Genomic DNA, 26,308 nt, shown 5'->3' with positions numbered 1-26,308 from the left:
GGTAATCCTTTCAGGGCCGGTCCTAGCATTTTGGGGGCCCTAAAGGAGATTTGGTTGGGGGACCCCTCCCCCCCACCTTGTAAGCAAAACATTTTAGTTTTAGCAATGCTGATTATTTGAACACTGAAAAGAAAAGGCACTTTCGCCCAAATCTGTCCAAAATAAACTCAGTGCGTTTCTTTGGGACAACAACTCCCATTGTTAGGGCGGAGACATGATCATCTCATCATTATATACAGATCTCTGGACGGATACACTTACGCCTGCTACATTAGCTTAGACCGCATGAGAGGATTGTACACAATGACGAGAGGGACAGAGACAGTTTGTGAAAGTATGCCGTATCTACTTGGAAGAACTAGTAAAATGATTTTGTAAGACAGCTCTGCAGCATACTTAGGCAGGCTAGCGAAACAGGATGACTAATGACAGTACAGTGTGGGAGCACATATAATGAACAAAAATATAAATGCAATATGCAACAATTTCAACAATTTTACTGAGATACAGTTCATATAAGGAAATCAATCAATAAAAAATGTATTTGTTAGGCCCTAATCTATGGATTTCACATTACAGGGCAGCCATGGGTGGACCTGGGAAGGCATACGCCCACCCACATAGGAGCCAGGCCCACCTACTGGGGAACCAGGCCCAGCCAACCAGAATGTTTTTCCCCACAAAAGAGCTTTATTACAGGCCGAAATACTCCTCAGTTTCAACTGTCCCGGTGGCTGGTCTCAGATGATCCCGCAGGTGAAGAAGCCAGATGTAGAGGTCCTGGGGTGGTGTGGTTACACGTGGTCTGCGGTTGTGACTCCGGTTGCACGTACTGCCAAATTCTCTAAAATGATGTTGGAGGCAGCTTATGATAGAGAAATTAACATTCACTTCTCTGGCAACAGCTCGGGTGGACATTCCTGCAGTCAGCATGCCAATTGCACCCTCCCTCAAAACTTGATACATCTCTGGCATTGTGTTGTGTGATAAAACTGCACATTTTAGAGTGGCCTATTATTGCCCCCAGCACAAGGTGCACCTGTGTAATGACCAGCTTCTTGATATGCTACACCTGTTAGGTGGATGGATTATCTTGGCAAATGAGAAATGCTCACTAACAGGGATGTAAATACATTTGTAGCCAACATTTTTGAGAAATAATATTTTTGTGTGTTTCTTAAGTTTCTGGGATCTTTTATTTTAGATCATGAAACATGCGACCAACACTTTACATGTTGAATTTATATTTTTGTTCAGTGTAGATAACATTGGGATGGTCTGTCTGGCTGGCTGCGACTGCCTTAGTGATGAAAACATTTTCTAAGGGAATAAAAAATATAGTAATATAAAGTAATATACAACAAATATTTTTATTCATAGTCATTTCCTATTGATGTCTACCCAATGTGGACCTGCAGAGACAATGGAATATTTCCAATGTTTTGGCAGTTGAATGTTCACTATATTTGGCTTTGAAATTTCCATTAAATTCTAAAATAATTGTAATGTGATAACGCATTTAATGTAAAATAAAACCTTGAAAACCATAATTTTTTTTAGAATCAAACCGAATCCGAACCAATTTCAAAAAGCACTAATCGCTCCGCACTATCAGTGACTGACATGAGAAACTGCTGATGCACAACCAATGTTGTGTATATTCTACTACTCTAACTCTCAACAGTAAATTGAGACGCTGAGTGACAACTGCATTTTTTTATGAATTGGTCCGGGGCCCCCTAAGCAACCGCTTGTCAGTTATGCCTGGAGCTGGCCCTGTAGCTATCCAACAGATGGCACCAAATCTGTCACAAAAATCATCTATTTTCTTTGCTGTATTTGTACACTACAATCTTATTTCCACAGCAGCCATTCAAGAGTATTATATGAGAACAAGCCAGTTTGTCTCACCTACATGGAATTCAAGATCCAAAGAATGGGAGGTCAACTCACTGCCTTGGCATTTGTTGGTGATTGAACCAGTGTGACCTTCAGCCCAGTGTTGAAGGAGTCCAAGGATGAGTCCGAAATCGAAACCTATAGAATTACTTAGTTTTTCCCCCAGAGGGAAATTCAGTTGTGGCAAGTCCGATAAGTTTCGTACCAGCATCAGCGCATTTATTTTAATTAACATTTAATTTGTGACATGTTTATCTTCTATATACACATTACCTTGCATAGTATTTGTAGCTGTCGTGTGAATGTTGCGCTTATGTCTTACAGTATCTTTCTCTCATCTCTTGATTTTCAAAAGGTTAAGACCGGAGTCTGTAACCTGATGACACAGTATGAGAGTAGGGCCCTAAGGAACAGGGTGACATTTGGGACAAACACCAAGCAAAAATGTATATTTTTGGACTTCACTCATGCAATGACAAAACAATATTGCCACACTAGTTTGATTCAGTAAATACAATGCAGTGTTTAAAATGTTTATTCTCGTACATGTTTGCAATGACACATTCACGACAGTAAACCGGTATGTATATATTCCTGCTCACACCAGCCAACTTCCTTCACCTTTTCACTGGTTTTCAAAAGAGCTGTTACGTTGAAGCAGCGTATTACAATTTCAGCATTGTCATGCGAGGCGCTTACATTTATTTGTGACACAGCATACACACAAAAGTTTAATAACATATACATTTTGAGTATGAGCCATGTATTTTTGTCTGTCCACTAAACCAACAACCTGCCTTGTTCCAAATTAAAGTGTTCATGTTACTTTGCAGAGAAGGAAAACCTCAACACTGAGAAGTCACTGGAATTTTAGTTAGGCCTGAAAATTACTTTTTGGGACATGAAGATAGGGGACTGTCAAAGTAGGACTGGTGAAGAGTCAAACACGCACCCTGAAACATCTTAACACAGACGTTCGGTACAAGACCACAGAACTACTGAGCACGGCACAAACATTTAAAATACACGGACAGGCGAAAATCATTGCAAGCACAGGACCCAGAACAACTATATCAAAAAGGCCAAAACATGTACTTTATTTTCTTTAACTTTTGATCAGACATCTACTAAATCAGTGTCTCACACCCCACTTATGTTACTATGTCACCTGCACCCCCTAAAGACACGTCCCAGTTGCGAAATGCTAGAACAATCAAAACAGTAAAATAGAAAAAAAACTATTCCTGTAATAACTTCAGGAAGCCTGCAAAAAAAAACATTTTTAGACATCTAAAATGATTTTACACATGGGAGATTTAAAAACAAAAGTTAGTGCATTTAATTCCACAACACCACTACCTGCTCGTAGTTTAGCCATTAAATGGATGTAAAAATATAAAAATCAGAACAGGCCCAGTGATTACATAGATAACATGTTACTGCACTGCTAGCACCCAGGCAATGCACTGAATTCTCACTTTAGCCAAGTCTCAAATCAGATATTGTATACTCAACTATTACATCAAACATTTAAGGGGGGGAAAAAAAGCAACAAAAAAAAAAAGATACATTAGTTACAATACATTTAAAAATGTCAAACTGCAGAACTCTCAAAACATTTAATCTAAAATGTGCTCACTAATACAGCAGATCAGAAAGAGAAAAAATTTAAATCGAAACAGTCATCTAACACAACCCAGACTAAAGACTAGCCTGCTAGGCGCAAAATCGGTACAAGAACATTCAGACCACTTATGAAAAGTGGCCTCGTCTCAAACAGGACTACATTCATCAAGCCATGACTGGCCAATCCTGTTTCAGCAACATTTCATCTCCACTTCCCACACAGATTTGAGCAAGTTCCCAAAATTGTATTTTTGCTTGCTTGACTTTGGTCCAGATGTTCAATCCAGTCATACAAAACTCATAATTCAGCCTTTTGTGTAAGAGCATTGAGAGAACAGATATTAAGATTGATGCCCCCCACATCTAGTCAACTCTAACATTTATATTCAAGACATCACTCTAAAGGGGTTCTTAAACTTTCTCAGCCTGGGACCCAAATTAGATCGTGTTTTTCTGGTACCCACGCTCATGAAAAGATGCACCCTTTTGGGGGCCCTAAGCATAATTAGGTTAGGTGAGAACTAATTTACCAATCTAAAAAGTGTTTGCTGACATGGCTAAGAGTGACTGACAAGGGAAAAACTGCTTATGCACAACCAAATGTCTAAATTGTACCTTCTGTAATCTACTATTCTAACTCTAAAACAGTAAATTGAGACCACCTGAGTTCCTAAAATGTTTTACAAAATAAAATACAAATAAGTGACATGTCGCGACCCACATGTGAACGACAAAACGCTCTAAAGATTCCTTTTAGCGATCAATGGACATGTACAGAACTCAAACATAATTGGATATGCATTAAAATATTCAAATCTAAGAGAAAATCAAAAATTGAAATGTACGAGGAAAAATAACCATCTAATCCTGACGCAATCAGCCTACCGAAAGCGCACAGTGATCGACGTCATTAGCACTCCACCCAAAAGTCTCCAGAAAACTTGTTTTGGGACCGAGGCACCATTTCATTTTAACTTGAGAAAATATGTTCCTCATAAGCTAGGAACGTGTATTCTGGCCTCAAATGCTAGCCAGCTAGCTAATATTTAGGGAAACAATGTTTGGTTAGTGTTGTTAACCCGTTTGCAATCCCCTTAGCGTTGCTTGGTAGTTGTGTTGTCATACTTAAACTACTCCACCGTTCGTAGAACGCATACTAGCATTTTAATATAGCGCGGGAAAAGGGCATACAGACACCAGACATTTAACATGTAGATGCATGACGCGTTCGGAAATCCATGATTAGGACTATGATCAGAATACTAAAACAGAATGAACTTAAGTCTAGACACGGCCTTAAGAGAACATGATAATTGAGTGTTCACTTGCTTCAGAATTCAGGCCTATTTTTGCCATTTAAAAAAAGAGCAAGTTGGAATACATCGAATACAAGAGACCAGTTTCATGCTTGGGATACCATTGCACTAAATCTGCCATTACTACTCTGAAATACCATCTAGCTTACTCTACATGATACAACCAACCAAAATGCATGAAAGACTACCCGGGAGCCTGTTGCACAGATATGGTAATAAAGCATGTTGAACTGACCAGATATCTGGGGTGGAAGGTTTCTATTGGATTTAAGAAAAAATAAATGTCAATGCATTTGACCACGTAGGTTGGGGAATACAATTGTAAAGATAAATACAATAGGTACAGCATCTATGCAAGCCACAAAAAAAAAAGAAAACCATTTAAGAAGAGCTTTTTTTTTATGTACCAAACTGTAGAATTCATGAAACGCCAGCCAGTTACATACACCATTAGTGTCTAGGATGCGAGTCTCAATAACTGAACGCCTAAACTAAGGGAAGACTACTCCCTCTGAGCCTTGACCCATGACATAAACAGCCAAACATTTAACCATCTGTATGGAAGTGTGAGTAAATGAAGATAAAAATAACAATTCAGTTACATCAGTCTGACTATACAAACACTTCCCCAAATTTGCACTGCTCAAGTATTCATGCACTATTATTGTAAAGTTTTCAATGTTGTACTTATGCAAGGGTGGACCAAAATTTTCCGTCAACCATGAAAAGAAATGCATCGATTTTAATTCACATTTCCGCACTGGTAAAAAAAATGATTCCAGACTAAAAGCAGACGCGTCTAAGACGGTTTCTTCACCTAAATGAATGTTCAGCTTGACTTGACAGGCTTCCAGAACAACTCCTGAACCATGTGGCCATCTTTTGCTTCCAACCTTCATAAAAGCACATTTCCACACAGTTAATGAACAATACCTTACTAACCCCCCCCCCCCCCCTCAATATCTTAAGGAAGTAGTATCAACTCAAAGTTGTCATAACGGTGGATATCCACATCTTTTGCTTTGTTGCATATAAATCAGATATGCTAAAAGCTCACCTGTTGTTTCTTATTATGCAACCACTGGTATTTTTGAGATACAAGGCTTTACTTACCATACATTTGTCCCCCCTCCCTCAAACCCCACGTTCACATAAAAATAAAATTCATAGATTTAACGGAGGGCCCATTCTCAAGGTGAGGCCGCATGTCAGCATCACACTGTTCTTTCAAACAAGTCCATCAGTTTGTGTTTTGTGACACTCATGTTCACCCCCACTTAAAATGATTACCGCTTTCAGTGTTTTCCCAAACAAAGGTCGGTGTGTGTCCGACTGAGCTCCAGGAGGGTCTTCTAGATTAAGAACGCACATGTTCTTTCATCCAATAATATATATTCATATATTTCTGTCTTTACATATATAGATCTGTTTGTTTTCCTGTTAGTCTGTTGGTTGTGGTTTAAACTACTTCGGCGACCGGGGTGGAATGTTCTGTTCCTTCCCACTCCGTCTAGCCCAGCCGTGGGGGGAGATCCGTCGTCTCATAGAGGCACCCCGCTGCTGATCCCGGTACTTTAGGCCCATCCCTCCGGATCGGGCAGGGCCGTTACCAGAACGGTATGTGCCCAGGGGGTCACGAAGGGGAAGGCCTTCTCCAGACCCCTCAAGTTTCTCTGGCCTATCGCCATTGCTGCTGCTGGAGGCGGCAGGCTCGTCGGCCTTGTTAACCCGACGCTCCTGCAGGGGTTGGCTGGCAGAGGTGATGGGAGAGTTGGGGGGGGTGCTGGGGGCCGGGAGCTGGGTGGCTGGCCGCTTGCACATCTCAGCATAGCTCAGCTTCCTTGGCTCCTGGTTGGACGGTGAAATACAGACAGGAAACAGAATAGGGGGAGGAGAGAAAGAATAGGTAGAACAGCTTTTGGTTTACCTCTTTTTAACCAGATATGTTAACTGAAATTATATCCAATGCATTATCTATCTAGTGAAATCAGCCAGGTAGTGAGTGAAGTCTTACCGGTGCGGTAGAAGGGGCAGCGGGGACTGGTGTTGTCGTGGAGATGGACTGACTGCTGGTGAGGATAGGGGTGGGTTTGGTAGCAGCGGCGGGCTGTGATGGGGTTGGCAAAGAAGAGGGTGGTGTGGGGGTTCTAGCAGCCTCCCTTAGGGCATGAGGCTCAGGCTTCTCCACCGGGTGAGCAACACTGCACAGACAGAAAAGATTTCTATTAAGGTTTATTTACAACATTTAAATATCTTAAAAATCCCTACAGCACATCTTTGTGACCGTTAACCAGAGGAAGACTATACCTTGGAACAGGGGGCTCCACAACTAGAGGGGTGGGGGGTTTGAGGGCTGGCATGACAGGACTGGGCGCGCTCACAGTTTCCTCCTGGGTACTAACAGGAGGGGCCACAGACTCCTTATTCACCTCAGGCTGGAAATGAGATGGGACAGTTGACTTGGAGGGGGAAAAAAACATGGCATTTGGTTGAGACCACAATGAGAGAGTGATTACATTTTAGTCATTTAGGTGACGTGCTTATACAGAGCGACACCACAGGAGCACATTAGGGTTCAAATCAAATTGTATTTGTCACATGCACCGAATACAACAGGTGTAGTAGACCTTAGTGAAATTCTTAGATACAAGCCTTTAACCAACAATGGAGTTAAGAATTTTTTTTAGAAAAAAAGAAAGCAAATAAAGAGCAGCAGTAAAATAAGTAGCAAGGCTATATACAGGGGTACCAGTTGGTACAGAGTCAATGTGCGGGGGCACAGGTTAGTTGAGGTAATATGTACATGTAGCTAGAGTTAAAGCGACTATGCATAGATAACAGAGAGTACCAGCAATGCAAATAGTCTGGGTAGCCATTTGTTTAGATGTTCAGGATGGCTTGGGGGGGGGGGGGGGGGGGGGTAGAAGCTGTTAAGAAGCCTTTTGGACCTAGACTTGGCCCTCTGGTACCAGATAAGTGCCTTGCTCAAGAGCATAGACAATTTCACCTAGTCGGCTCAAGATTAAAACCAGCAAACTTTAATTACTGGCCCAACGCTTTTAACCACTAGGCTACCTGCCGGATGTAAGAGTTAGGGTTAAGTGGCCTGACCAGGAAAAACAATTATAACCAGTTAGTAAGCCTATTTGTTTGTGTCAAGAAGAAGAAAAAAAACTAAGTGCAATAGCGTTAGTTTCTCCTTACTTTATCACTGGTCACCACCTTAACACCCCACACCACGTCAGACATGCGCGTCTCCAGCACGGGCTCTTCTCCCTGCATGCTGACCGCACACCCAGGCAACGGAGGGAAGTTGGAGGTTGCCAAGTCAAACTTGGGCTGCGGAACCTTAACCTCGCTCAGAGGGATGGGCCTCTGTAAACCCACACAAGAAACATGTTTTTAGCTTCAATCCAACTGCACTTGGGGTCAGATAGGGTGTAGAATACACGTGACAGAAGTGGAAATTAAAAACTTAACTGACCATGAGCCGCTCGTCCTCTCTCCTTCTGCGCATCCCTCGGTAGCTGCCTCTCCTACAAACATTATCACCAAGATGAGCATAAGAAGCCAAAGAGTAAAAGGCATTGTTGCTGTTCTGGGAAGGCTTTGTATGGCCAAAAAAGACATGTTTGAACCCTCAGATCTCATAATCTTACAGCTCATCGGGTCAAGTGTATAGACGAGTGACTTTGGGGGGGGGGGGGGGGGATAGAAAAGGAGTTTGAGCGAAAGAAAGGGAGGAGAGTGAAACCCAAAAGTCTTCATCCTACAACTTGGAAGTACCTCTATGCGCATTGATTTGTCATCATAGGGTCAAAGCAATCTGGTAAAGCCCAGCTGTGATATGATAGCATTTCATGTATGAGCAGGTTGTGGGTGTGTCCATTCGTTGTCTGTGGAGACTGACCTGCTTCTGCCAGCAATGCCCAGGTCACCGTTAGAACTCCCCTCTGAAGCCAGTGGGAGGGTGTCCCTGAGGCAGTAAGAGGTGAGAGTAGGGCCAGGTTCAGGGGTGCTAACCAGGGGAGCCCCAGTCATGCGGGGTGGCTGAGGGCTGGAGGGGCCAGACAGGCCATCCACCAGGAGTGGTACGGGGGTCACAGATGAAGGTAGGGTTTCGTCACATGGCTGGGGCTGGCTCTTCACATGGTTCCTGAAAAGGGGAATCAGTCATAACTGGATCTCATTCCCACCAGGCATAACTGCTAGCTATCATTCAGTCTAAAAATACAATAACTTGATCACAAAACAGCTAGAGCTGTTCCAGTAAGATTCATGCAGATATGGAGAGGATAAGGACATTAAACATTAAGATGGTGAATATTTTAACTATGCTACTGTATAGAATACTAAGGGAAGGGTTTTTGTTTGCTAAGCACAAGCTGATGTTAATGAACTTTCTGCATCTTGTAGTCAAAGTGCAAACTTGAATTTAATCCCTGAGCTCTCGGTTTCATATACCGTCATTTGTGAGTTACGCTAGCTTTCTCAAACATCAGTTGAGGGTTGCCACAGTTCAAGGACACTACACTGTAGCATTAAAATGGATAGTTTCAAGTTGCATTATCTAGCTTGCTAACGTGTATGTTTTAGAATGAGAATGATTGAAATGGAGGCAGGGGGAGCATCAACTGATAACGTGATTGATAACTGTTTATACCTGAAGGCATTGATAACATTCTTTCTGGAATAGAGGGGGACACTGTGGGACAGGGGGAAGTAAAAGGCAACAAGTTATTCATGACAGCAGACCCCAAAAAACAACAAATATAATTTGTCTTATTTCGTTCAGGAACATAAATATGAATCATATATGTACTAAATCACATTGTCTGCTCAATTACAACAACCACCCCAGTGCTAGTCAACCTGGCTTTTTTTTTTTTTTTTTTTTTTAAAAAGAATGTCAGAACGTATCTAAATTTGTAAGGCTGTGGAGGAATTCAAATGGTCCACTTTTGATGGCCAAACACCTGTTTGAACCCTCAGATCTCATAATCTTAACGCTCATCGGGTCAAGTGTAAAGACTAGTGACTTTGGGGCGCAAGAGAGAGTTGGTAAGAAAAGTAGGAGGGAGGGAGGAGAAAGAAACCCAAAAGCCTTCATCTCACAGCTTGAAGCACCTCTATGCGCATCAATTTGTCATCATTGGGTCAAAGCCATTTGATAAAGGATCAAGTTGAAGCCGGATGGGGGTTCTTGCCCTGAGAGAAAACACCTACCGGTTGCTGTTGAAGGGCGATCGTCCGAGGCCCAGGGGGCTGGTGCCAGTCTTGTAGTTCCCAGGGGTGCTGAAGCCATTCACAAAGCCACTGTTGGGGAACGGGGCCTGGATGAAAGAGAGAAGAAAACAAAATTGCCACCCACGATCACTCAGTGTAGCCAGTCAATGACAAAGGTTAATCACCTCAGTTATGCCACAGCTCTTACAGGAACAGCTGATCCTGACAGTGCTACATTACTAAATGTCATGACCACTCGGACCCCAGATTGCAAGGTTAAGGGTGTGTGTGTTACAGCTGACACATGGTATTCATACAAGTCTGAACAGGACAAGTGGCTTGTCTCACAGCCTGAAACCCCTCTATGCACTTTGACCTGTCATCACTGGGTCACATGTCTCTATTTTAAGAAAGGAGCCATTTGCTGAAAACTGGACTCAATTTGATCTCTTTGTTCAGAGCTGAGTGGCTACAGGTAAACCAACACTATTGTTCCAATGATAAGCAACCGCCACACTCTCCATTACATGATCTGGATGGGCTGGTCATCCTAGGCATGAACAGAACTTATAACCAAGTGTAATACAATATAAGTTAGTCACTTTACCCCCATGTACAAATTACCTCGCTACCCCCTGTATATAGCCTCGGTATTCTTATGTAATTCTATTGTGTTCATTTTTATTTTAGGAAATATTTTCTTAACTCCATTTCTTGAACTGCATTATTGGCCAAGAACTCGTAAGTAAGCATTTCACTGTAAGGTTTACTACACCTGTTGTATTCGGCACATGGGACAAATAAAATTTGAACAGGGAACCACAATCATCTGGGCCTTACCAGTGGGGTCTCGAAGTAAGGGGCAGGCGATGGGTTCCAGGTGGGGGGCACCAGGGGGTAGAGAGGGTACTGCTGCTGGGGGCTGAACACCTGCTGCATGTAGAGGTGTGTAGAGGTGTACTGGGACTGAGACTGGCCCTGCTGGCTGTACACACTGGAGTCCAGTACGCTACGGTAGCCATTCTTTGCAAAGAATGTGTTGATGGCCTTGATACGAGCCTGGATAGAGGAAAAGAGAGCGAGAGACAGAAGGTGGGGAAGGGAGATGTGTGTGTATGTGTGTGTGTGTGTGTGTGTGTGTGTGTATAGAGGAATGCAAAGAGGGTGGGAATGGAGTACGAACACATGACATGTTAGCACACATTAATACTCAGTACAACATGCAGTCCATTGAATAAACAAATTCAAGATTAAAATACGCTTCACGTGATTGTGTCCCCACTGCCATTTACAGAGAGAAGGAAATGGAGGCTATGCTCCTTGTTCCCCTTAGAACTCAATCATTAGGTCAGTCACACTGTGCTGACAGAGTGAGGAAGAGGGGGGATGAAAAAAAAAAGGGAGAAAAGGTCAGAGAGGAGGAGACGAGAGAGATTTAGAGAGCCGAAGAGGAGTCCTACACAGTCACAGTGCTCCTGGGTCCTTGCAAGCACAATAATGATCAACACTGTGGGCTTCGCTTTTGCCAGAGTTTAATGCATTAAGCTACTTGATTTAGAGCACTAAATCAAATTTTCTAAGGTCAATGGATGACTTTGAAATTCACATTGTCAGTCGCTCTTAAATTAAGTAGGATCAAAAATAACTACTGCTAAAGAGTGGTTGAATGAAATGTGGACAATGTCATAACTTCTTGAATGTGGGAGGTTGAATTCAGACTAATAGAACAGAGGGAGAGAGAAATTGCTTGCAGTCTGTCTGGCCTCACCTTCCTTATGCAGGCACAAACTCAAGGTGACATTGCTGTAGTGTAGCCACAAGCTCCCAGCAATGAGACAGCAACCCCCTCTAAAACTCACTGACTTGACCTCATAAAAGCTGACTGCAGAACAGTGAGGGAGGTACAGTACTGCATTCCCCCAACTCCTATCAGCTGATATCAGAGCTGTACAATTGACTTATGTTAAGCATTGCCTCCCCTTGACTAAATTAAATCTGATCAAAGAAAAGCATGTCTTACGTGAGAAAAGAAATGTAAAATGTACTAACCATGATGGGTTTTCCCTGAAATATTTTCACTTCTTCCCTTAGATATCTGTGGGCCTGAGGAATGAGAAGTGAGAATGAAAGTACATTTACAGTTGAGTAATTTAGCAGACGCTCTTATCTAGAGCGACTTAACTAATGAGTGCATACATTTTCTGCCCACAACGCAAAAAAAACAATGTGAACTTATTTTCACTGACTACGGATAGTTGTGAATAGGGCTGGGAATGGCCAGGGACATCACGATACGCTATGTATCAATTCTATATGCACTGTGATTCTATATTGCGATTTTACGTTCCAAACATTTCACTATGGTCTGCTGCAGGGAGACAAGCGAGAGCATGAGAAAATTAGTTTTGATCACTCATGGAAATAAAGTGCTGAAAACATGTTGGCACACTATTTCAAAACTAGAAGACGCTATAGGATGAAAAACACCAGTGTTTCAGCACGGGAAGTGCTGACAGGTGTGATAGAAAATTACACATTTACCTGATTTGTTTGATATTAATAGTTTGCAATTAATACTTAACAAATAGGAGGATATTTCTGTCCTGTTAGTGTCTGTATTTATGGTCTCCACTTTAGTTCCCTGCAGCTAATCTAGGTGTATGGTCACTAGAGATGGCTTGAGCTGACAAATAAGTTAAAGACTGCATTGCATAGACAAGATGTGGTGGGTGTAACCGAGAGATAGCCAGAAGGAGTTAAGAGCAATTCCTCATGGTCTCTAAATCGTTCTTCCATCTGGGAAACTAAGCCAGGGTGGGGTTAAGACAACAACCCACGTGCAGATAACAGAATGGGGGGGGGGGTGAACCAACCATGACTGAGCATTGATTAGTCAGATATAAATTTAAAAAAAATCTCACTGTCAACTGCGTTTATTTTCAGCAAACTTGTCATTTGTAAATATTTGTATGAACATAAGATTCAGACGTGACTAACAGAAATTGAATAATGTGTCCCTGAACAAAGGGGCGGGGTCAAAAGTCAGTCAGTATCTGGTGTGGCCACTAGCTGCATTAAGTACTGCAGTGCATCTCCTCCTCATGGACTGCACCAGATTTGCCAGTTCTTTGCTGTGAGATGTTGCCCCCACACTTCAACCAAGGCACCTGCAAGTTTCCGGACATTTCTGGGGGGGGGAATGGCCCTAGCCCTCACCCTCCGATCCAACAGGTCCCAGACGTGCTCAATGGGATTGAGATCCGGGCTCTTCACTGGCCAAGGCAGAACACTGACATTCCTGTCTTGCAGGAAATCACGCACAGAACAAGCAGTATGGCTGGTGGCATTGTCATGCTGGAGGGTCATGTCAGGATGAGCCTGCAGGATAGGTAACACGAGGGAGGATGTCTTCCCTGTAACGCAACCTGCCTAACAGGCCTACAAGCCTCCAGTCCAGCCTCTCAGCCTATTGCGGACGGTCTGAGCACTGATGGAGGTATTGTGCGTTCCTGGTGTAACTCGGGCAGTTGTTGCCATCCTGTACCTGTCCAGCAGGTGTGTTCGGATGTACCGATTCTGTGCAGGCGTTGTTACACGTGGTCTGCCACTGCGAGGACGATCAGCTGTCCGTCCTGTCTCCCCGTAGCGCTGTCTTAGGCATCTCACAGTACGGACATTGTAATTCATTGCCCTGGCTCCATCTGCAGTCCTCATGCCTCCTTGCAGCATGCCTAAGACACGTTCACGCAGATGAGCAGGGACCCTGGGCATATTTCTTTTGGTGTTTTTCAGTCAGTAGAAAGGCCTCGTGTCCGTAGGTTTCATAATTGTGACCTTAATTGCTTACCGTCTGTAAGCTGTTAGTGTCTTAACGACCGTTCCACCGGTGCATGTTCATGCATTGTTTATGGTTCATTGAACAGAACAAGCACGGGAAAGTGTTTAAACCCTTTACAATGAAGAGCTGTGAAGTTATTTAGATTTTTATGAATTATCTTTGAAAGACAGGGTCCTGGAAAAAGGGGACGTTTCTTTTTTTACTGATATATATTTTTGCTGATATATATATATCTTAGTACTCTGCATTTGTGTAAAGGTTTATGGGGGGGGGGGGGGGTTATAAAGATAATTGTATGAAGAAATTACCAAATCTCTCAGTACTGAATTCCCACGACACTAGCTAACACTACCTAACAACAACAACGATACTGGAGTTAAAGTACCGATATGATCCACAATACTATTGGGATATGTAACTATCGATTTTCCCCCATCACTAGTTAAGAATGTGAAACGCTACCTGCTGTGCATCAGTGTCCGACCGGAACGTGATGTACCAGTTGTTGTTGGCCGCAAATTCAACACTAAGCACTTCGGGGCAGTTTTCATTCTTAAAGAGGGTCTCCACTTCCTGAAGGAAAAGGAAATAGAGGGAAGATGAGGGTTTACAGTTCTACAACAAAATAACCATATTTGTCACATGTAATGAGCGAATGGCTACAAAGGTTAATTGTAAAAACATGAATTCTCCCATTTGGTTACCTCCACCGGTGTTGTCTCGGGCACCTCCCTCAGAATGATGATGCAGCGCTTGTGGTTGGGCCGAACCTTTTTCCCACTCTCGTCAACTTGTACCATGGGCGAGGCTGAAACCACACATCAACCAGGGGTCTCATTAACGCAGGATTTTGCATTTTTCAAGCCGGAAAGGAGAAGTCAAACGCAGAAAAAATAAATACAGTTAAGGTTCACGCCAAATCATGAATGCAAAGGGACTAATTTCACACTTCATACAATGGCAATGGAGTTGCACTTCTCCACCCGGATGAAATATTTTATTCTCGTCATTGGATCACCAGCACTCTGATGTGAAGGCTATTTTTCTCCGGTATTTCTCCATTTCTTAGGTAGCCAGTTAAAATGCAAGATTAATGTTCTGCTTGAAGTTAGGAAAATATAGCTGGCTGCATTCTATGATAAACATTAGAAATATGATAGCCATGCGTCATTTTTGCAATAAACACCTTGCTTTTTAATTCTAAGAAAATTTGGCAACAGACTTCTGAAAGCTAATGCGACCCCTGAACAACATGTCAACAGAAATATCCACTAAGATTTACTAGAGCCTTTCCCAATAATGACACTGAGGACCATTTTCTCTCCTTTGAGTTTGCGCCCGAAGCCAGGTTCATGGCATACCTACCCAAAGTGCTTGAAAATCCATCATTTAATTTTAACTTTCAACTAGATCAAGAAATTCCAAATGCAATTTCCTCACCTACTTAATGCTACTCCCATTACAGTGGCTTGCGAAAGTATAAACAAAATATGTTTGTTTAACAAGAAAAAGAAAAAAACTTGTGCATAACTATTCACCCCCCCAAAGTCAATATTTTGTAGAGCCACGTTTTGCAGCAATTACAGCTGCAAGTCTCTTGGGGTGTCTCTAAGCTTAGCACATCTAGCCACTGGGATTTTTGCCCATTCTTCAAGACAAAAATGCTCCAGCTCCTTCAAGTTGGATGGGTTCTGCAGGTGTGCAGCAATCTTTGTCATACCACAGATTCTCAATTGGATTGAGGTCTGGGCTTTGACTATGCCATTCCAAGACATTTAAATGTTGCCCCTTAAACCACTCGAGTGTCGCTTTAGCAGTATGCTTAGGGTCATTGTACTGCTGGAAAGTGAACCTCCGGCCCAGTCTCAAATCTCTGGAAGACTGAAACAGGTTTCCCTCAAGAACTCCCCTGTATTTAGCGCCATCCATCATTCCTTCAATTCTGACCAGTTTCCCAATGCCAATGAAAAACATCCCCACAGCATGATGCTGCCACCACCATGCATCACTGTGGGGATGGTATTCTCAGGGGGATGAGAAGTGTTGGGTTTGCCCAAGACATTGTGTTTTCCTTGATTGCCAAAAAGCTCAATTTTAGTCTCATCTGACCAGAGTACCTTCTTCCATACGTTTGGGGAGTCTCCCATATGCCTTTTGGCGAACACCAAACATGTTTGCTTATTTCTCTCTAAGCAATGGCTTTTTTCTGTCCACTCTTCCGTAAAGCCCAGCTCTGTGGAGTGTACAGCTTAAAGTGGTCCTATGGACAGATACTCCAATCTCCGCTGTGGAGCTTTGCAGCTCCTTCAGGATTATCTTTTGTCTTTTTGTTCCCCCTCTGATTAATGCGCTTCTTGCCTGGTCCATGAGTTTGTGGGCGGCCCTCTAGGCAGGTTTGTTGTGGTGCATATTCTTTCCATGTTTTAATAATGGATTTAATGGTGCTCCGTGTGATGGCCAAAGTTGCAGATATTTTTTTATAACCCAACCCTGATCTGTACTTCTCCACAACTTTGTCCCTGACCTGTTTAGAGAGCTCCTTGGTCTTCATGGTACCGCTTGCTTGGTGGTGCCCCTTGCTTTGTGGTGTTGCAGACTCTGGGGCTTTTCAGAAGAGGTGTGTATATATATATATATATATACACTGAAATACTTATATAAAGTCCACCTGTGTGCAATCTAACTAATGTGACTTCTGAAGGTAATTGATTGCACCAGATCTTATTTAGGGGCTTCAAAGCAAAGTAGGTGAATACATATGCACACACCACTTCCCGTTTTTATTTTTTAATTTCACTTCCCCAATTTGGACTATTTTGTGTATGTCTGTTTAATAAAATCCAAATAAAAAGCTATTTAAATTACAGGTTGTAATGCAACAAAATAGAAAAAACACCAAGGGGGATGAATACTTTTGCAAGGCAATACTACCTTGTTTTAAGTTTGACTACCACAATTGGCATTATCATCTCTATACAATTATAAATTAATCTACTCGTGGCGTTACAGCCATCACATTGTTACTTCTACCACTAATCTCGTTCCCAGCCGTGTATCAACAACATCTGGTAAGAGCCTTTACAACTTATATGCTAAGTGTTCTTAGGCTGGCTAAAAATCCTGCAATCTGAGCTTGTTTCAGACCATTCTTGTAGCAGGCTACAGCTATAAGCCTATCCAGACAGGCTATTTCCTCAGTTCTCCCCACTCCCACAGGGTTAAAGACGTGGGTTTGTACCTCGTAGCACCTCCAGAATCAGGTCCATGTCAGTGGTGAGGACCTTGACACCCTCCATGCTGGCGATGGTCCAGATGGGGACAAACTGGTCACTGTCCATCTGGGACATCAGGTACAAGTCCTTGGACAGATTCTCTCTGAAGAGAGACAGGAACACGGGATGAGAAACCAACAAGTCGTGTCTGTTACAGCCTATGGGGCGCGAAGATATCAAAATCACACATTCATATGTCCATGTTTCTTTTCCTTGTTCCCCTCAGATCTCATAATCTCACAGCCATTAGGTCAGTCGCACTGTGCTGACAGAACGAGGGGGAGAGAGAGGAAGAGGTGTAGCAGGAGTAGGAAAGTTAGAGTGAATAGATTGAGAGATATGAAGAGGATAGCCCTCCAGTTACAGTGCTCCTGGGTCCTTCCAAGCGCGATGCTGATCATCACCGGGGGTACAAATCCAAGGTCTACTCGATACACTACCACACCATGTAGAATTTCTTAGTTAAAATGAGACATTTCAATTCTGACTATTTAAGTTATAACAACCATCTGAAATAGGCTCTCAAAAGCAGTTACACACTCACCTGGAGAAGCAGAACTCCAGCTGCTTCTTCAGAGACTCTCTCATGCTCACCTCTGAGAGGGGCTGCTTTTCCTCCACTGCACAAACAATTTCAGATCAAAATTCATGTTTGACTCTAGGCTGCAATGCTACAAGTACCAGCCCTTGTGCATAGGAAAAGTTTGCCAAAGCCTTACATCTCCGATCGTTACATTTGGTAATCGTTATAAAATTAATTGATGTAACACTCAATGACAATACTTGGTTTAAGGCAAAACTGAGAAACGTAATGTATTTAATTCCCTTCAACGCCAGATTAGAGCTTGGCATCTCAAAAGCATCTGACCCAGAGGGAGCTGACCAAAGGACTGCTACTGACCTGCTGACCCAGTCACATGGTCATAGAGGGGGTACCCCAGCTCAGGGGGGTCCATGCCGTTCACTACACCCTCTGTGGGTGCAGGGGCACTGCTGTCCGAGGAGGGGTCTGAGTACCCCGTGCCATACCCCTTAGCCCCAGTAGGAGGGACCTCTGAGTAACCTGGGAGGAAGAGGGGAGAGTCATGGGGTTGATAAGAATGGAGAAAGAGACTGTCAAGGTTGAACCAGGGAGGCTATGTAATCCAGACTCATAACAGAGCTTGGTTCAGTGCCTCCACAGAGCAGGGTTAGGATGATCTCAGGCCTTGATTAATAGTCCTTCCAAAAAGGGCCATTGTGCCCTCTGAACTCTGCAAATCAAAAGCCTAAAACCACGTGCTTTACACTACGTGTACAGAATTTGAGAGAGAAATCTGTTCAAGCTATTGCTCATCTGGTGACAGATCTATGAAGGCCTGTGTATGCATGTAGTGGTGAAATAAAAACTCCAGGGTGCATTTAAATTGGCCCGCACCCTCAGTGACATCAGCAGAGTTAGGGGTCATCTGGAGCAAGTAGGGGCCCTCTATGCCCTCATCTGGGACTTGGCTCTGGGGCGCAGAGATCTCCTGCCAGACTTTGGCATTGGGGTTCAGGCCTGCTCCCTTTGTGGTTACCTGTGTGATGAAATGCACAAACTCCTTAAGGCTGCTGTAGGTGTCCGGCAAAGTCAAAACATCTATTTAGAGCACATACATTCAGATTCCAAAGTTGCATCATTTAAGACATTCAATGCTGTCTGTCAAACACATCATATATCATTAACAAACATAATCAGCCGTAGGCTACGCAAGTCTATTTGGAGTGAAGCATTACGAATGCATAATTTTCAAATGTTCCACATAAAAACACATTCCAAGGTTTATAGGTAATCATTTTACTATTAGAACAGGGAATGAAAAGATTTTTTAAATATATATATAAATAAATTGTCCAGCTAATGAATGGACTAAATTTAGAGGCATTATATGTCCTGCCAGCCAGGACTACACAGGTTCTTGTTCTTTAAGATTCTGAAAACAATTGCGACATGTAGCCTACTAGCTACAACTCCATTTAACAAGTTTGATACTTTGCATGCTCACCAATGATCTAAAGCATAACGTTATTCCCCGATTGCAACTATTGATAAACGGTAGTGTGTATTGACCAGAATGCAACGCCGTTGTCAACGGTGGCTTACTAAAGCCAAAAATTGTTCCAGACGAACTTTAGACTAGACCCCTATACAGACCAAACATTTCGTCCCAATGTTGTACTGACTCGCTAACTAACCGATTCAATTGATGTAGCCAGCTAATCTAAGACGGTCCTCACTTAAAATATAAAAACAATGTACAATGGGTGGAACTCGACAACATAGTTCAATTCACAATAGGACAAATACCAAAACTGCAAACTGTGAGAGCATGCTACAGTGAAGGAGCTTTCATTGGTTATGGTAATGTTAGACTCCGACCTCTCCACAAGTCACATGTACCGACACACTTCGTCAGAGACGGAAGTGAGACACCCAACTCGCAGTTTTTTTCCCTGGTTCAATAAACTAAGCAGATCAGACCCGGCTGCTATCGCATTGGTGTCGAGGCGAGTCACTCCCTTAAACCGACCACCCCACCGATGGTAAACGGCGTGAGTGAACTCATTTAGCCACCATCTTTGACTTTGTGCATCACCTCTCATTCACACATTCGTCTCCACCAAAGACAGTCTCTCAATTGGTCGAAGCGTCGCTTAAATCAAAACGTGCAAACACTTCCGCTACCCACCCTCTGCCGATAGAACGATGAATGAGCACGTTGACAGGCATACATGCCGCTCCAGCAACATGCTGGAGGTGGACCGATTATGATTTTAACGCCGATACCGATTATTGGAGGACCCCAAAAATTATCTGCCTATTTTTTTTAATACATAATGACAATTACAATAATACTGAATCAACAGTTATTTTAACTTAATACATAAATAAAATCTATTTAGTCTCAAATAAATAATGAAACATGCTCAATTTGGTTTAAAGAATGCAAAAACAGTGTTGGAGAAGTAAAAGTGCAATATGTGCCATGTAAAAAAGCTAACGTTTAAGTTCCTTGCTAAGAACATATGAAAGCTGGTGGTTCAATATTCCCAGTTAAGAAGTTTAGGTTGTAGTTATTATAGGATTTATGACGCGTCGACTATTTCTCTCTATACCACTTGTATTTCATATACCTTTGACTATCGGATGTTCTTATAAGCACTTTTAGTATTGCCAGCCTCATCTCGGGATTAGATAGCGCTGTTTATGACTTCAAGCCTGTGCATCAAGCATTGCTAAGAGCTTCTGGCAAACGCAGTAAAGTACTGTTTGAATGAATGCGTACGAGCCTGCTGCTGCCTAACCACTCAGTCAGACTGCTCTATCAAATCATAGACTTAATATAATAAACAGAAATAAGCCTAGTCATTAATATGGTCAAATCCAGAAACAACTTTTATTCTTTCAATGAAATACGGAACCGTTCCGTATTTAATCAAACGGGTGGCAACCCTAGGTATAAATATTGCTGTTACATTGCACAACCTTCAATGTTCTGTATAATTCTGGCAAATTAGTTCACAGTTCGCAAAGAGCCAGGCAGCCCAAACTGTTGCATATACCCTGACTCTGAATGCAATGAACGCAAGAGAAGTGATAATTTCACTTGTTAATATTGCCTGTTAACATGAATTTCTTTTAGCTAAATATGCAGGGTTAAAATAAATATATACCCATGTATTGATTTTAAGAAAGGCATTGATGTTTAGGTACATTTGTGCAACGACTGCTTTTTTCGCGATTGCGCTTTAGTTAAATCATCCCCCGTTTGGCGAAGCAGGCTGTGATTCGATGATAAATTATCAGGCACCGCATTGATTATATGCAACGCAGGACATGCTAGTTAACCTAGTAATATCAACCATGTATAGTTAACCTGTGATTATGTGAAGATTGATTGTTTTTTTATTTATAAGATGAGTTTAATGCTAGCAACTTACCTTGGCTCCTTGCTGCACTCGCGTAACAGGTGGTCAGCCTGCCACGCAGTTTCCTCGTGGAATGCAATGTAATCGGCATACAAAAATGCAGATTACCGAACGTTATGAAAACTTGAAATCGTCCCTAATTAATCGGTCGACCTCTAGTATACGCTGCAGATTTATAATCCAAAGAACATAAAATAGCAATCACTGTAGAGCAGCCAGGAATAACATAAGTACCTATTTTACAGCATTGGCAGAAACTAGTCTCAGAGCAAAATGTATTTTATGATACTAAGATCCGTGCCACTCCATTTAGTATGATATGTTAGGTTACATTTAATAGAGCTCGCCACCTTGTAGTCATAAAACCGGGAAATGTTACCTCATTCATGGGGAAAGAATAGGGTTTGGGATAAATACCAAAATAAGGTCTGAGGTTTACACAGGCTTAGGAGATCTTATGCGTTTTGTTCTATGAGCTAAACGTTATGTTAACTGACCGAGATAAAGTATTTATTACAAAAATGCTTCAAATTCACAAAAATTGACATTAGCTGGGCAAATTCTCATAGAACAAAATGTATAAGATCATGAGGCTGTTTACCACAGGCCTTATTTTTGGCATTTAGCCCAAAAGCCTACAAAACCATTTCACCATTGGCTTTGTCCAATGAACAATGGCGGAGTTGGTGCCTACAAAAAGATGCCATTACTATTGCTCTATAGCGGTCGTGCAATATAATACGCACTGTAGGACTTACAGTATATTACGAATCGAAATGCGTACAATGTGTTACGAATTGGCAAAACGTATTAAATTAATTCCCATTTGCTGTTGGTAGTGTTAGCTAGGTGGCTAATGCTAACGTTAGCTAGGTTAGGTTAAGTTCAGGGTTGGAAGGTTTGGCTAACATACCATGTCCTTGCAAAGAAGCTAAAAAGTAGTAAGTACTTGGAGTTGCAAATTAGCTAAAATGCTGAAGTTGTCCATAACACTCGATCAAATTATCAAAATGTATTTATAAAGCCCTTTTGAAAATCAGCCGATGCCACAAAGTACTGTACAGAAATCCAGCCACCAAACAGCAAGCAATGCAGATGTAGAAGCACGGTGGCTAGGAAAGCAACCTCTGGGTTGCTAGACGTTAGCGTTATACACCCACCCAGCTTTAGTTTTTTCCTTAAGTAACCTATCGTCTTATCGAACGTAATATATAATACTAAACAGGTCAAATAATGTAAGCTAATGTAACATACTAAAGGAAGTGTAACAGATTTTAGTAACAATGTTTTGCTCTGAGACCAGGCTGCGGAGAAGGTCAGGATAGCAAAGATGCCACATAAATAGCATCAGTTATGTCAGAGGGCATCAAAACATGATTGAGGGAAGGGTTGAACCAATGATTTATACGCCATTGGGTTAAACAGAATCCTGGTCTGAGAAAGTAGGCCAACGTCTGACTGTGAGCCACAATTCTTAGCCCGCGGAGAGCCAACAAGTCTTCAGGTCTTAGACAAGGTTACTCAACACAGGAATGTGGTTCACTGAACGACCTCAATCACCACACCCGCATATGACCCTCTCGCAGAGTCGCGGTACCAACTGGGTTTAAAAAAAACCTGGGTCTCCTGCATTTCACAAGACTTTTAGCTCAGGGAGCCAACAACTCTTTTAGGTCTCAGGCAAAGTTAATCATCACACGAGTGAGGTTCACCGAACCACTTCCATTTTAATATAAGAAAACAATTGGTCCAACTGAAATTGTACTTCCACTGTCAACCTAACCCCCCCAAAAGACAGGTTTTGGAGATGTGTGGGATGCTGCCACACTGGGCACCCGGGGAGTTGTGGTGGGTGAAGTGCCTTGCTCAAAGGAACAGCAGCAGGTAAGTGCATCTAGGATTTGATATCAAAAACCCTCTGGTTGCCAGGTTATTTCCGCCACACTTCTCCCGTCCACTACACGACCTGCCTATGACAAATTCAAAATACAATGAGTAGATTTTTGCAAGCAATTCAGACAATGGGTGACATTGAAAGGGGGATACCTCATCAGTTGTTCAACTGAATGCATTCAACTGAAATGTGTCTTCCGCATTTAACCCAACCCCTCTGAATCAGAGGTGCAGGGGCTGCCTTAATCAAAATCTACGTAATCAGCACCTGTTGAACCCCTTTGTTTTGGGTTGGTGATACCTTACCCAAGTACTGAAATTGTAATTGTTCTCACTCCTGGTCCATGATATTGTCAAACACACATATTATTATTTATAGAGAAGTTAAATATCCCAGTGCCATAGTGAAAAAACTTCAACCTACTGGGTTTCTTGGAGTAAGTATGATTACTTGGCCTTAGTTATTTAACAGCCCAGATGTGTACTGTCAGGAAAAACTGTCTGGCCTTAGGAATAAGCAACGACAGAAGTGGAAGATTAGCATAGGGGCTAACTACTGAATGCATGACTATCAATCTACCTCAATGAGGCTTGGCGAATAGATGTGAAATGGAAAACATTATCGGCAATAAAACTTTACAGGGTAGCGGAACATCTCAGCCTATATACACATACTGTAATTGTCATTATTTTCTACGTACGAGCTTGTTCCTCCTAAGGTTTCTTCCTCCCCAACATTCTGGCCACTTTCTAGTAGGTTTAGGCCTAGTAGGTTTTGTAAACTAAACATTACACCAATCAAGAATCAGTTGCACCTTCCCCCAATGGGTGAGGGTATCGTTGAACCTAGAGTAAGATACTACCGTCATGAAACGATTATGCAAGAAACCAACCTGGTCTAACATGTCTAAACTAACGTTACTGTTTGCATGAAACATGTTGTAAATTAAACGTAAGCCAACAGTCGCAAGCTAACGTTACCCAACTAAGTTAGTTGTACCATCGTCTTTGGCTGTACCTACTGGCTAGTTTGAAGACCTTGCCTACTGCCTCCTACCCAGGCACCACCAACGAGCTAGCATGAATTAGCTAACGTTTGCTAGCCATGTTAGCTAGCAACAATCAACTAAGCAAGCTACTGTACCTAGCTAAGTTAACGTTAGATGGGTTACACAAAATACGTTACACTCGGTCTTTGGTTACACAACGAAGTTACAGTAGCGTTTTATTGGATGAAATGAAGGTACATGAAACGACTAAGCTAAGGCTAACGATACCGCCAGGTGTTTGTTAGCTCGACTAGCTACAAAACTAGGTACTAGTAACGCGGCTAAGCGTTACAACATTGGATCTAACACGTTAGTTAAAGTTGAACTAGTCGACCTACTAGGCTTGTTAACGTTAGTTTGTCGACAAAAAAACAGTTAGCTAACGTTAGTTACCGTAAAGTGTACTTAGAGGTTACACGCCAGGCGGGCAACTAAGAAACACGCGGCAGAACCTGCCAAGGCAAGTGTCGGTCAACCGCAGACTGTTTTATGGAATTGCAGTAATTTTAGCGCAACATGATGATTAGCTTCAAGTTAATGTCACGACAAGTACAATGAAATGTCTTTCTTGCAAGGTCTAAAAATCAACAATGCAGTAATCAATGGGGGACTTGAAATATTTGGGGGGGGGGGGGGACAAGTTAGCACAAGGCCCAAACTTACCATTCCGCCTTGATCTTTCGATATTATCTCCCCTTGCTCACGTTCGTCCGATCCCGACTTGACCTCCTTCTGCTGTAGCGCCAGACACTGTTCCGAACTCATCCGGACCGCCCCTGACAATCCAATCCCACCCCCACTCGTCCCCCCAACTCTTCACCAGTGAAAGCAATCACTCGCTGCTCAACTTGCGACGTTTTGTAACGGATTGCAATCAATGGAGCAAATGGCACAATAAAAAGGTAATAGAATAATCAATCGTCTAGTATTTATTGGTTACAAACCAAATCGTTCTCATGGCGGCATAACGTTACACCTTTCGAAGTTTAGCTAAGCGCCGCTGACAATTCTCCGCGTGTTGATCCAACAGACAACTTGACCTTGTCTCTAGTGGGTCTCATGCTGCTTTCATAACCAAGTGGGATGGTGGTAATGACCAGTTGTAAAGTCGTAAATACGAGTTAGATGCATTCATGTGTTTTGACTCATTGAAACGTTGATTGACTAATGGCAAACAAACTGTGTCAATCATAAACTATAAGTACAGCTATCATGCTGTGTAAACTAATTAGTCACAGAGTTTCTAAACCCAGAGGTGCTACATCGCGAGACTTCTGGGAACTCTTGCGAAGCAGACCAGGCTCGGATTTGAGAAGTCAGAGAGAATGGACAAATTCTTTCTTAGTTGTTCATTTTTGCCAAATCTAAAGGCACAACCTAGATTCGAGCCACTGTCTTTGAAGTAGTTGAACATGTTATTATTCCAACCTCCTGCAAGTGACAAACTGACGCATTTGAATTGATCAAAAACAACTTTATAGAGAAGGAGTGCTTTTGATTTGACGGCTTGCACAGTGTGGCGCGAGATGACCTTAGATCTGATGAAGTGTTTCTGCACATATGAGTTTAGCTAGCCAACGTCACCATGACGTCGCCTACAAGCTTGATCTGGGATTTCTATTGGAGAAGCAGTTTCTGTCTAACTTCATACTGTAGTGTCTTTGTTATAGTGTTCAAACTCCATATGAATAGATTGTTTTTTCTAAATAATGTTTTGTTGCATTTAACTGCCGAAAATGCTGTTAGAGGTAATTTCCTTAGTAGGTGATGTCAGAGTTCAGCATGTGAGAGAAGTTGGAGTTCAGTGATAGACGAGTTTCCCACTAGTAGGCCTAATTACCAGTTGGCGGGCCATTCAACTGTTTTCTTACCAGTCAGATGTGGTAAATTTCTCCTTCCCACTTGGTTATGAACGCAGAATCACCGCGACCCGCGTCCTGGGCCAGGCAGGAACTGCCCAGGGAAAGCCTGCCCTCTTTCAATTGGCTCCTGAGTCATCATGGGTAACTGCTTTCCACTGGGCAGCTGTTGAACACAGTGTCTGGGGGAGGGCGAATGTGGTGTACCAAACCTGCCATAATTAGAAAGAAAGAAATGCACACAAATACATGAATAAATAAAGGCACACAAATAGATAAACAAATGCACACATAAATAGATCAAATCAAATTTTATTGGTCACATACACATATTTAGCAGATGTTATTGTGGGTATAGCAAAATGCTTGTGTTCCTAGC

At 42.4% G+C, this 26,308-nt stretch overlaps 1 protein-coding gene across 2 annotated transcripts; it reads right to left on the bottom strand.

Moving 5' to 3' along the window:
• Positions 1–2,419: 2,419 nt before the first annotated feature.
• Positions 2,420–25,108, bottom strand: LOC120061535 (la-related protein 4-like). 2 transcript variants are annotated; one of them, XM_039011455.1, is made up of 17 exons: positions 24,734–25,108; positions 18,595–18,736; positions 18,079–18,240; positions 17,722–17,797; positions 17,144–17,280; positions 14,610–14,713; positions 14,368–14,478; positions 12,117–12,170; positions 10,908–11,126; positions 10,068–10,174; positions 9,505–9,546; positions 8,752–8,997; positions 8,326–8,377; positions 8,046–8,216; positions 7,149–7,276; positions 6,856–7,042; positions 2,420–6,689 (listed from the first exon to the last, which is right to left on the bottom strand). In XM_039011455.1, exons 1-17 carry the CDS (start codon positions 24,833–24,835, stop codon positions 6,306–6,308), a joined length of 2,424 nt encoding a protein of 807 aa, XP_038867383.1. In that variant the 5' UTR covers positions 24,836–25,108; the 3' UTR covers positions 2,420–6,305. The 2 variants fall into 2 exon arrangements, with proteins under 2 accessions (XP_038867383.1, XP_038867387.1); XM_039011459.1 differs by lacking the exon at positions 9,505–9,546 and having other exon boundaries at positions 7,149–7,300.
• Between the last annotated feature and the right edge of the window lie 1,200 nt (positions 25,109–26,308).

The sequence above is a fragment of the Salvelinus namaycush genome, chromosome 2 (genome assembly GCF_016432855.1).
Source record: "Salvelinus namaycush isolate Seneca chromosome 2, SaNama_1.0, whole genome shotgun sequence".
Lineage (NCBI taxonomy): Eukaryota > Metazoa > Chordata > Actinopteri > Salmoniformes > Salmonidae > Salvelinus > Salvelinus namaycush.
Note: the sequence above shows the minus strand (reverse complement) of the source record. Positions and strands in the feature narration are given on the sequence as shown.

What these genes read in the sequence shown, in the direction of transcription:
- LOC120061535 (XM_039011455.1), bottom strand. Translation starts at nt 24,835, where the DNA reads ATGAGTTCGGAACAGTGTCTGGCGCTACAGCAGAAGGAGGTCAAGTCG. An exon ending in CGGACACTGATGCACAGCAG is followed by an intron (nt 12,171 to 14,367) that starts GTAGCGTTTCAC and finishes CTCATTCCTCAG; the next exon opens with GCCCACAGATATCTAAGGGA. An exon ending in GGCATTGCTGGCAGAAGCAG is followed by an intron (nt 8,378 to 8,751) that starts GTCAGTCTCCAC and finishes TAATGTTTGTAG; the next exon opens with GAGAGGCAGCTACCGAGGGA.